The sequence below is a fragment of the Phyllopteryx taeniolatus genome, chromosome 10, assembly GCF_024500385.1.
Source record: "Phyllopteryx taeniolatus isolate TA_2022b chromosome 10, UOR_Ptae_1.2, whole genome shotgun sequence".
NCBI classification, from domain to species: Eukaryota; Metazoa; Chordata; class Actinopteri; order Syngnathiformes; family Syngnathidae; genus Phyllopteryx; species Phyllopteryx taeniolatus.
Window position 1 is genome coordinate 27,579,110 of NC_084511.1, and position 12,543 is coordinate 27,591,652.

At 41.2% G+C, this 12,543-nt stretch overlaps 1 protein-coding gene across 8 annotated transcripts in view; it reads left to right on the forward strand.

Moving 5' to 3' along the window:
• fam13b (family with sequence similarity 13 member B) overlaps window positions 1-12,543 on the forward strand; it is a 47,427-nt gene that overhangs the window by 28,298 nt on the left and 6,586 nt on the right. For 7 of the 8 annotated variants that reach the window (XM_061787301.1, XM_061787302.1, XM_061787304.1 and 4 more), the window contains 10 exons: window positions 3,824-3,868; window positions 6,429-6,527; window positions 6,617-6,683; window positions 6,770-6,852; window positions 8,162-8,195; window positions 8,693-8,789; window positions 9,901-9,972; window positions 10,217-10,493; window positions 11,073-11,214; window positions 12,159-12,240. In XM_061787301.1, coding sequence (XP_061643285.1) covers window positions 3,824-3,868; window positions 6,429-6,527; window positions 6,617-6,683; window positions 6,770-6,852; window positions 8,162-8,195; window positions 8,693-8,789; window positions 9,901-9,972; window positions 10,217-10,493; window positions 11,073-11,214; window positions 12,159-12,240 — 998 coding nt within the window. The remainder of the gene's footprint in view (window positions 1-3,823; window positions 3,869-6,428; window positions 6,528-6,616; window positions 6,684-6,769; window positions 6,853-8,161; window positions 8,196-8,692; window positions 8,790-9,900; window positions 9,973-10,216; window positions 10,494-11,072; window positions 11,215-12,158; window positions 12,241-12,543) is intronic. The other variant, XM_061787303.1, reaches the window with a different exon arrangement.

Sequence of the window (12,543 nt, forward strand, 5' to 3'; positions counted from 1 at the left end):
TCGTAAAGATTTGACAGCAGCTCGACGAGCTCGACTTTATTGCTTTTCTTGGCAGTTGAGCGAGGTCAGTGCCCTCGAATTGAGACATCCAAAAATGCGGTTGACACTCTTGACGATCAAAGAAAACGTTTGACCGCGCAATGTGAACGAGAGGACAGTCAGGCTGACAATTTCTCGCCTTCGGCTGTTGCAACAGAGTGGTAACAAAGGCAGCTAATTATTATATATTGCTATATTTTCCAGCCCATGTGGAGCGAGAGTGATGATTACTCAACAAATTGTCAAAATAGTGGATTACAAGGCTATATTTTTGCACTTTAAATCCATTTTATTTACAGTTTGTTCAATTAGAAACCTTTGTTTTTATATATTTGCTTTTCGCCCCTCATCGCTTATTTGAGTGTGTCCTTTTTGCTGTGGTCAAATGTAATCCATTATTATTATTATTATAATGAAAACTACTAATATAGTGTTCATTAGCCTGACTGGAGACTTGAATTTGATTCATTGACTAGAGTTAAAGCAATTCAACCAGCACAGTGTCAACATTGGAATGGGCCGCGGGCCACCTTCTAAATGGAAAGCGAAAATAGTTAAGAGCCCCTTTAAGGGATGGTAATGCTCAAGCTCGACCGTCTTTGTTCGTGCCTCGCTGATTCTTTGCTGCTGTCAGTTATTCACTGCATGTCTGAGGACTGCAGCTTGCGTGCCAGTTGTTGGGCTAGAACAACTCCGCGCATCATGAACCCGAAAACTCCCTCCCTCCGTTCTGATTAGCCGACACAACCAGAGTTCCTACCCCAGGTTCTGCCGCTCCTCCCCCCGGCCTGGCCGTGTTGTTGCCTGGTTACGTCAGGACTTCACTTGAGCAGCGCCACCGCCGCAGCTGGATGTTGGATGCTTGTCTGAAGACAACCGCCCGATGCGGGAAAGCTTACCGGCCAGTGAATAGACGCAATAAGAAGCTCTGTATTTGTATTTTGTTTTGTGGTCGAGCTCTGTGCTGAGAGCAGCCATGAGGATGTCCTGTGACGTGCTGCTGCAGAGGTAAACATGCTGGTTGTGTAACTCACGAAATGAATGAATGAATGATATGGCGCACCTCAATTATGAATTATGAATGCTAAATGAGTTTGGATTGCGTGATTTCCTCGCTTATAGTTTGGTATGAGAGTTGATTCCATTCGGCCTGGTATTTTTGGGAATCCGGCCCGCCGAGCATTTACATTGTGTCCTGTAATGTTTGTTGCATTCATTTCCTTTTTCACCTTTTTCAATTTATCTCATTGGTTAATTTATAGTCAAAAGAAAAGAAACTTAAAACATTGCTAAAATACATTTTTTCCCCAATTTTTCTCATTGGTTAATTTATTGTAAAAACATTGGTAAAATACATAATTTTACATATACATTCAAGTTTGATTTGTTTTTTTCAATAATTTGTTAATTATTTTGAAAAGAATGATAATGGCTTATGTTTAAATTGGTTAATTTATTGATCGTGAAACACAGATTTGTAATATAAACAATTGTACACGTGTATTTAAGTGGTTGATTAATTATAACAAATGAATTATAATTTTCTATATTTCTTTTATCTTGTAATCTTGTAAGTATTTTTATTCATCTCACTAAATAATGGGGTCAATTGTTAAAAAAAGTAAAACCGTAAAATGAACAATTTTATATATCATTTCAAAAATATCAAATTATTGTAATTATAAGATTAAAATGAGAATTATTTAGTTTTTGTCTTTTTATTCATTGATCTTGAAATAATTGCTGTATTCATTGTATAAAAAAAAAAAGCAAATTTCATTTAACAATTTGTATTTTATTAAATTGGCAAATTATAATAAAATAGAAATTAGAAACATTTGATGTGCACATTTTTGTTGTTGTTTTTTGTACCTCATCTATGATCGATGTGATGTCAATTTTCAACATCAAATGTGGCTCTTGAGCGCAAACGTTTGGGAGGTCCTTCCTTGCGCGACATCATCTGGGACATCTTGGAATGTTGCAGAATTGTGGCGCCTTTGGGATGTTCGACCACTAATTGCTACCTAATGCTGAATCGTGTTTGTGCCAGAGTTCTGTCTCCGTAGTTTGAGTATATCCATGGAGGTACTGTATGTTAAAGTGATCTATCGCGACTGAGAGCTTTGTGTGTCAGGGAGGAGCAGCTCAGCAGAAGTGCAGCCTGGGTCGTTACAGAGCGTCTTAGCTGCGTGTCAACACGCACGTAAGTTGCATTTTTGGGGGGTTTTGGGATCATAGTTTGTCTTTCAAATTATTTATATAGGCAATTATAAAGCTGTGTAGGGGTCGTCAATTACGCACTTTTATTTTTTAATTACACACTTACTGTTTAGTATCATACATAATCAATTTTGCATGTAAAGGACCTATGATGACACGGTCTCGACTCCACAGCGCCCTCTTGTAAAGACTTGAGTAAAGACTCAAGGGTCCACTTAGTGAAATGGTTATTACCTTTTGTTAGGAGGTAAGGAGGCCCCTCTGGGCCCACCAAGGACAAGACATTTTGAGATGGCACATTATCGCGTCTTACATAATATTCTAGCACGAGTGGATCACACTCGCATCCCTCGCAATAGTTTGATCGGGGGAGTTGTTTATACGCACTAAACGCGCATTCGCTTCTCTTGCGCCACATTGATCTGCTTTTCCCACCTCGGTCCTCTTCAGCAGGTCGTGAAAACCGGTTATGTCAGTCAAAGTCTCTTATTAACAGACATTTTTCCATATTGAATACAGGAGGTACATATGTCTTCTATATGGGTATTTTCATTTAATATGTGTATGGTCCCTTTTAAAGTGCTATATAAATCCTAAATTATTGTCTAATCTCTTTGGTTTTTCTTTGTCTCGTTGGGGCCCTTGTAAGGCACTATATAAATCTAAAGTTATTTAATTATTTGTTCGCCTAATGGTTTTATATTTTTCATTAGATTTTTTTCGTCCAATACTTTTCGATCTTTTAATTCTTCTTTATTTTACTGAAGCATTTTTGTTGTTTTCATCTCATAGTTTTGTGTTTGGGGCTATATTTTGTGTAATTTTGGCATAATAAATTTTGGGATTTTCTGTTTTGAATCTTTGTCTTGTTTTTGTAGTGTTTCCAGTGGTTTAGTATGTTTATCCCCAAAAATTCTATGCGGCTATTTTTATGTGGGAAAACGGCACACCTTTTACTGTTTTTTACAAGATTGCCTCGCTATTGATGTTGGGTAATTTAAATGTGTACATAATATTCCAAAAAAAAAAAAAAAAAAATGTCCTTGCCTTTTATGTCCAACTTCATAAGTCTTGTCTCTTAAAAAATAACGCCCCACCCCACACACACACACACGCACACACTTGAGGAGTGTGTACTTGAACTTGTGCACTCCTGTATACCAACAGCGACCTTGCATTGTTCCGTAAATGTGCTGCCCTGGAATGTGGCCCGGTGTGCGTTTGTGAACATCCACAGCCACGTCTCTGTGTAAAAAGAACAACTGTGCAAATGTGACCTCAATAGTACAAACACTCACACAGCCTTTTGCCTTGTATCTGATTAGCAATACAGTATAGCCAAAATAACAATGTGCCCGCCTCGAGTGGCGCCGCTGACTTCATGTACGCCTTCGTATACGCCTTCATGCCCTTTGTGAGCATCCTTGTAACCGTCCTGATTCTGCTTCCTGTTTTGACTCCCACGCACGCACATACACTTGCTAAGGTCGTTCTGTGTCTGCAATGGGAGTCCAGGAGAACGTGATGTTCTAAGCGTCTTTTCTTATTCGTCTCTCTGCAGCTCCCATCTCTCCCCGGTGCCCATGCTGCCTGCTGACTCTGCAGAGTAAGCACACACACACACACACACACTCACACACAAATAAAAATACACAGGTAGCGCCTGTTAGGGGCATATGCTAACAAGTGTAATGAGATGTGGTGGAATTCAGCCCAGGTGATGTGGATCTTATTTTTTCATAGTGTGTTTGTGTAATTTTATTTTTTTTTTGTCAATTTTTTACTTTTTACTTTTTTTTTTAATTATCTTTTAAGTATTTTGCCATAATATTTCTCTCATATTTTTGTTTTCATAAGTATCTATGGATTTTCTGTGTAATATATATATTTTTTGGGTAATATTTTCCAGATTTTTCTTCATCTGTCTTTTATCTACTAATATTTTTTATGTATATTCCATCCATCCATTTTCTTTAAGGCTTCTCCTCACTAGGGTCGCGCGCTGCTATATATATATATATATATATATATATATATATATATATATATATATATATATATATATATATACACCCTCTATTTCTAAAATTCCAAATTCCTTATCTTTTAATTTTGTTTTGAATTTCCTATCTAATATATAATTTTTTGAGATTTTGTTATATTTTCATATTTTTCTACTGGCTGCTCAGTATTTTTTTCTTTCTGTTTAGTATTCTAATAATTTTTTTGTAATAGTTTTTTTTTTCCCCCTATACTTTTGTATTTTGTGGTATTTTGTATTTTTTGTCTAATAGCTATCTAGTATTATTTGTATTTTCTAAAAAAAAAAAAAAAAAAAATCGTCTAATAGTTGGTATTATTTCTATTTTTTGCATTACTCCCTACTTTCTTCTGTTTATTATTTTTTGTCCTATTTTTTTTAGTTTCTCTCTAGCATTTTTGTATTCCTGTTGTAATATTTACATATTTTGTCTAGTACTTTCTCTATTTTTTTCAGTGAAATATTTTTATTTTCTAATATTTGTGTATTTTAAAATATTTAAAAAAATCATTTTCTTAATATTTAGCGATTGATATCTTTGGGTCGGATTAGCAAGTGTACCTAATGGTTTGACTTGTGCCCTTCTCATTAGCAAATCACTCGTTTTTCTTTGAAGGGCTGCCCACTGTCATCGTGATATTCACTGCCAGGTCTCCATGTTAACGTGGATATTTGAATTCAACAGCCGTGAATGGCAGTGAATGAGTTAAATGTTCACATTCTATGTCATCTCTGTGATGAGGAGAAGGATGGTCGAAGGTCCGACAGAAGCTGTTTAACGAGGTGTGAAGACAGAAATAAAAGTGTCTGGTCGAAAGCGGCAGTATCACAAAACAAAATAGGGTGGGAAAAGTAAGCACTCACATGACTGTCAGCCTGCACATCGCTCGGTCAAGCCAAGCCTGGACGTGTCCGTCTTCTTAAACGAAGGCTCCAGATGGCACTTAGCAGACAGCTGTATACGCAATATTACACATGTCCCCGTCACGTGTACCAAGACAGGCCAGCGAGGTCAAATAAACGAGTAGGCCGAGAAAGAAAGCGCCCCAAAATCCCAGTCGATCTTTCGGATCAACTCTCTGGCAAAGGTGTGTGGAAGGATGAGCGTTGTTACCTTGTATAGTCTGGCTCGGCTCTCTCTTTAGCGTCAGAGGAGAAGCTCATCATCGACCTTAAAACACATTTTCAGTCATTATAGGAAGCACACGCAGAATGTCTTTCAGACTTTTTATGAAGTTGGTCAAAAATAGAATATCTGCTGTCCGAAGAGGAAGAAGGAAACGTTGAAAACAATTATTACCAGTACAGAAAAATGAGACAATTTAGTTTCACATGAGTATACATTTTTTAAGCTCTTTTGAAAGATGTACTGGTTTCCTCTAGGGTCATAATTCACGCAGTGTACTGTAATACAACTCTTACCGCATAACAGACAACATTGGAGATGTAACAGAATGCAACACGGCACAAGAGATGTCATTTTTTAATGAAATATGTAATGTGTAACACACACAACGTAGTGTAGCCTAATGCGCAAAACACTATCACACTTTGTGTTGTGTAACACGCAACCTGGCACACACAATGCATGTAAATCAATATGTAATGTCATGAACACATAAGTCCTAGGGAGTCATAGCACGCCTAACATAACACATAGCATACATAACAGGTGTAATACTACAAATGTAAAGGAACGTAACAGATCTATGTAACATTGTGCAACATGTAAAGCACAAAACACAACATGTGGCGCAACACAATTAAGGTACTGTATGTACTGCAACTCGTAGCGTAACACACCTAACAGCCTAGGAACCATAATACCTGCCATGCTACTAATATCACGGAGCGTAACAGATGTAATGTAACGCTCATAACATACCATGTGTGAAACAACACATGAAATGTGACGTCACACACACAATGTAACTCGTGAAACGTAACGGCACACATTCCGTAACATGTCATGCAACAAACATAATGTAATAGATGCAACGTAGTCTAGCGTGAAAATTAACACACACAAATGGGCTAATGTAACACCTGTAATGTAACTCGGGAATTGTAAAATGCGTGTTGAGTGTCAATGGACTGGCTTTGACCATTTGCTGTGTGTCTTCAGGATCATCGAGCGAACCATCAGGGTGGCAGTGGAGCACCATTTCTTTGAACTCAAATCCTCTATTGACCAGGACCTCGGCAACTTTGACAGCCAACAAGGGTGAGACCCACACGACTTACACACCGAGCCTCAAATGACCAGCACAGAAATTCAACTTCTCCTGGTAACCTTCCTTTGCCTTCTTTCAGTGACACAGCGCAGCCTGCTGGTCGCCATGGTGAGCTTCAGCAAAAAGAAGACCAGAAAGAAACACAAGTGAGAGAGAGAGAGAAAAGTCTTTTGAAAGCTTGATTTGGACTGAAGACACACTCTTAATGGCTTCTGTTCCTTTTTCCTCCCAGGATGCACTGGGGCCGGAGGAGGAGGGTTCCAGAATGGAGTTGGATGCTGTCCGAGATGCCGAGAACAACCTCAGCGCCACTAGGTAGGGATTCTCTGCTCATCTTGGTTTGGTTTGGAGTGTGCCTCTCTGGATGCACAGAAGGCTTCCTCTCCCGGTTAACGTCGATCCACGTTTACAGACTGCTTGGCTGCGGGCTAAGGAAGCAGAATTGACTAAAAGCCACTTGTGTTGTTGGTCTACACAGAAAAGCATTATCATTTATCAAAACATAACCATAAAGAAATTAATGATGGTTGTTGTTCAGTCATCAGTCGTATTTAAAAATAAACATTTCACAAATTCTCCTTGGGTATGTAAACTTATGAGAACAATTTTACATATATGCAGTCATATATATGTACCCCTGTCATATTGGAAGGAAAGTGTCGTCTACACCTTTTCCATAACCTCTCGGTGGCATACTACAATGAAAGTGTACAACTTTTTCATAACCTCTGGGGGGGGGGGGGGGGGGGGGGGGGGGCATAGTGGAATGAAAGTGTACAGCTTTTTCATAACTTCTAGATGGCGGCATACATTGATAAAATGTGAAAGTATTTTTGATTTTCTCCTATACCTATGTATAATGCGCACTATTGAATTTTTTGGGGGTAAAAAATGCGCATTATACACGAGGAATTACCGTACTGAGTACTCACAGTACTCGAGTAACATTTTCACCAAGTACCTTTTTACTCTTTTGACACAGATTTAAAGGGTCTGTGGCCTCCTGAGGTTAACTCATGGTTTGAACATTGAATTGTAGTGCGAGGTGTGTTGACGATTATGGTGTGTTGTTTGTTGATTTTTATTTTATTAATTTTTTTCCTCATTCAGCTGAGAAAAAGGCATATAAACATACCTGCATAGACGTTGCAGTCGCTGGTATTTGGTCTGAATGTTCAACTGTTGGCCCCTTTCCCACGACAAAATTTAGAGAGCACATATTTGTGTCTTTGGTGACATTTTCTACTGTAAATCCCTCCTCGCTTACAAGCTCATATCTAACGTTGACATTTCTCGGGACTCCTTCCGGGCTTAGGAAAAGGAATGGGGGGGGAAAAAAACCCTTCATATGATGACGATAACCATATCTGGGGTCACTCCGGCAGACGCCAAAGCAGCAGTGTTTTGTGGTTACCAAAACACATATGTTGAGGTGATGTTTAGGATAGATTTGCAAGTCGGTTCACTGATTTAACTTGTACAAGCAAGCTATACACGCTCTCCCGCTCAACAGTTCGTCCGAAACAAATATGGCTGCGGCGCATCCGCAGTGCACTGTTCTAAATTTAGCATTTTTGCGTAATTGTGATCATTTGATATAATCATGTTTGTTTTGTGCTTTCAGGGGGGACAATCAGCCCGGTGATACCACAAGTTGTGTAAGTTAACGCACTCATGTAACAGATATATTGTAACACGGATACAAATATATGTAACTTGTATTGTAAGAAAACGTAGTGAGTTTGACACCGTGGAGTTATTTTGGTTTGTAAAGTGAACACAAAACAGTTAGCAATAAGCACAGTTGAAAAAGCTTTTGCATGGTCGGCTTGTACATTGTTATGAATATGTTTTATTTGTCCTGCACAGTTGAATAATGTTACATGTCATGTTCAACTTTTGACAGAAAATGAATATTTACACTAAACTATTAAGAGTAACATGGAACATTTAAGATTGGAGGGAAAAAAATAAATGTTGTTTTTTTTTTTTTCATATCATGCTTTCTATCGATATCGACTGGCATAACACATCTAACAACACACAACATACAAATTGCTGAACACAAAATGTAACACTAACACAAGCCGTAGCGCGTCTAATGCAACAAATACACGTAAAGTAACGCACATTCTCGCTTGTTCTGACCTTCCAGGACATTTCTTCGTGCGACCAGAATGCCAACACCAGCCAAACGTCGAGCAGTGACCACACTCCCCACATCCAGCTCTTCCCCAACCACCAATGGGACGGTGTGTGACCACACTAACCCGACGCAAAACATGACTTCACCTTGTACAGTGAACCCCCGCCTATTCTCCATCTACTATTCGCCATTTTTTTTCTGACGAATATAAAAACGTTTTTCTGTAAAGCTCATCAATTCATGCTTTGTGTAAACGCCACAAGATGTCAACAAAACGCCCCGCTCCATCTAAGGGTGCCATGTTAGCTGAGGATTAGCTAGCGGTGGCCACCAGCTGACAGCCGACCGCAAACAGCAGCTTGATGTAAGATTCCAGTCCAAGTCCGACACGCGAGCGGGAGAAAGCAGTGTGCTAAACTTCGGGATCCCTATTGGCTTTTATCCACCTGCAACGAAACAAAAATGTAAACCAAATTCTGTGTTCTCTCATCATTTTATCGTACGTGGAGCATGCGGTTAGCTGTTAACTTGAATTAAAAACTAAAAGACTTTTTCAATTAACAGTGTAAAATATATATTTGTAAAATAAGATATTTATTTGACCTGTTTAATGTAATTTTTGCTCTCAAGCCTCAACATGCAGCGTCGGCACTTGAGCGCAGTAGACGACCGTAAGCTGTCATTTATGAAGTTAGGTGAGCGATGTTTGTATTTAATAGAGTTAGTGTAACACGTAGCATTTAGCATTCTATTTTCGTCATCAATCTTTCTTCGATTTAGCCATGGTTTACCTACCGGGGGTCGAGTACCGTACCTCAATATATCTTGTTACAAGAGCACCATAATCTTCAAATTTAGATTTGCAGTTGAAAAATGATCAAACAAAAATCAAAACCAATTGAAATTGAAGACTCAGTCACAGAGTGCGGCAGAACCCTGGTCAAGATTAGCGATTCCCTTCGCATTTTTGTGCCATCGGGTGTGCCGTGGGAAATGATCCAATTTCACTGAATTAGTCTGAAACTGATTTCCTAAAACGAATGTCTTTGTTGATCTATCTATGCCAGTGATGTATCGCGACAGGCAGCACATTTAAATGCTCTTCCACGAGGGTTCACTGTAATATTTGGAGTGGAACAGCGGAATGCGTTGCCAACCGATGGAGCTCACCACCGTCTTCTCCTCCTCTTCCTCTCCTCTTCCTTCCATCCAAACAGCACCACCTCCCCCTCACCTCCACCTCCCTCCCATAGACTTCTCATGTATGCACCTGCAGAAGGAAGGCCAAGGTGAGAGCCCACCTCTCCCCAAATGCAACTTCACCCTTCCACCCCCTCTCCCTCCTGTCATTCTGCTCTCTTCTGGAAACATTGGGATGGGGTTTCTGTGGGACATTTGTTGTCCTGGTTGCTGTTTTTTTTTTTTTTTTTTAACTCTTCTTCCAATGGCAGTTTTTCCTCTCTGTTCCCCCCTATTACCGGTTGTATTGACACCAACTGAATGTGTAAGTCCTCCACTCGTGTCGTCCTGCAGATCCAGTTCCGGCCTTCAAGTCGTGGCAGGGGGACAGTGAGAGCGGCGAGGCTCAGCTGTCCCCGCTGGCGGGCCGCATGGTTCCCCTCCCACTGCTCCCCCTGGAGGAGGACGACGACGGGGACGAGGGCAGCGGCGAGGGCGGGCGGGAGGACGCCTCGCCCTCCCGCTCGCACCCGCACCTCCTGGCGCGACGCTTCCTGGACTTTGGCGTGCATGGCGCCCAGCGCTTCCTGCACCAGGACGCCGACGCCACCTCGCCCACCAAAGCACACAGGTGAAGTACATATACTTGTCCAAAAAACAACAAGAAAGAAACTGGTTAGGGTAGAATTACTAATTCAATTCTGTGAATTAAAGTCACAGTTTAGTGAATCCCTCTCGCTCTTCCACATTCTGTGACGTTTGCGCACTCATGGCCGATAACGAGGCACTCTCAAGTGGCCATGCCACCATGAAGCCCCTGCCACACTGTGCTGGCTGACACGTCTGGCTTTCTTTCCCCCCGTCACTCGTCTGCCTTTTCTTTGTGATGTGCGCGCAACGGTGGGGGGGGGACGAGGGGTTACAATGCGGCCACACCAGCCGGAGGGAAGATGTTTTCAGGATGTTGGCATAGCTCGTCTGTCTTTGCACGTTTTCAGCAATTATCTTAAAACAAGTATTTAGAAACAAATCTCTGAATTCACTTAACAGGGTCTTTTAACTCAAACATTTTTATTATTATTTATCATTTTAAATGTAGAGTAAAAATAAAGTCAAAATACTCAAATACTTGACACGAAATTGTAAACTTTGAAGAAACGACTTACTTCCCACCACCTTTCTTGGCTGAGTCTTGATGCGTCGTCCGCAGGCCGAGGCGAGCGTCGTTCGGCTCCAAGGAGGCGCTGAGAGGCGCCGACTCAGTGACGCACCAGCTCACCAGGAAGCTTCAACACCTCAAGAAGAAGATCAAACAGTTTGAGGAGCAGTTTGAGAAGGAGAAGAACTACAAGGTACAATAATCCCGCATTCTTTTCGTGGGGGTTATGCACTCGACGAAATCTGCAATACCAGCATACTGCATGTGAGGTGCTGGTATTAATTTTGTCCGCTTTGGGTCGCCATGCTCACATTCTAAACCGCAGTATCTATCCTGATTTAAAAGGCGAGCCTATCCTGTTGAGTGACGTGGAAACGAGCGAATCAGGCCGGCCGGCCGGCTGTTTATTAGCTTTAGCGTTAGCCACTGTGTGTGTAGTAGAGTGACGTGGACATCGGCAGGTCCGCTAAGACTGCTTGTGTTTACTGTGTTTCGCTACCGTTTGTTCAATAAAGCAATTGAAAGCGCACAAGCAGCTGTTTGCATCCTCCCTGCAATTAGCTGACGACCTTTAGTGTACTGCAGACGTGTAGTTGTATAACTCAAGCCAGTTGTACTTTGCAATAGACACGTTGTGCTTTTTGTTGTTTTGTTATCGTTAAGGCTTATGCTAAAATGGAATACTGTGAACCCACCGCCAATCCTCCTTTCCTGTGGAACCTTTGCGCATATTTGTGCGCTTTTTCTGTAACGCCCCCAGCTGCCAACATGACACCTGGGTAAAAGGAAAGTAGTAATTGGTGTATTGTTGAAGCGATACATCGCGACTGATACTGAGATCTTTGTGTAAGCCATGTTTGTGGTACGTTCACAGTTTCAACTATTAATATGGGCAATTCGCGTCAAGTACATCTTTTTACTTTTCAGTCCCTTATCCCCTGCTAATAAGTGGGGATTTTATTCTACAAAGACGCTCAAAATTTAGCCAAGGTGCATTCTGCTTTCACTGATCATGACATTTCCGTTGATTGCACATTTGCTGTATCATAATACCGCTAACAATATGTGTAATGTGACGCAACGCGATCGTCACGCGTAACAAAAGATCTCCATTTTGTCGTCACATCCTGTGTGCAGCCGTCTCACGGCGACAAGGCATCTAACACCAAAGTCCTCAAGTGGATGACCGACCTCACCAAGATCCGCCGGCAGATTAAAGGTAGACATCTGACATGTATGTACGTGTGTGTGTATCGTATGAGCTGTGAGTGTTTTGTGCCATGGCCACACACACACACACACACACGCATGCACACGCACACACACACACAGACACGCACACGTGCAGACACACTGCATGAATGCAGCACTAACCAGTGGCTCTCACACGTCCACCCTTCAGTGGGACGTCTGTGAAATTGCAAACACGTGAATTTGTACTGTGGATGTCATCACACTCAACACGCGGCGCCCAATCTTGTGGTCTCCCTCGGCGTGGCGACCGCTCCCCCCCCCCCCCCCC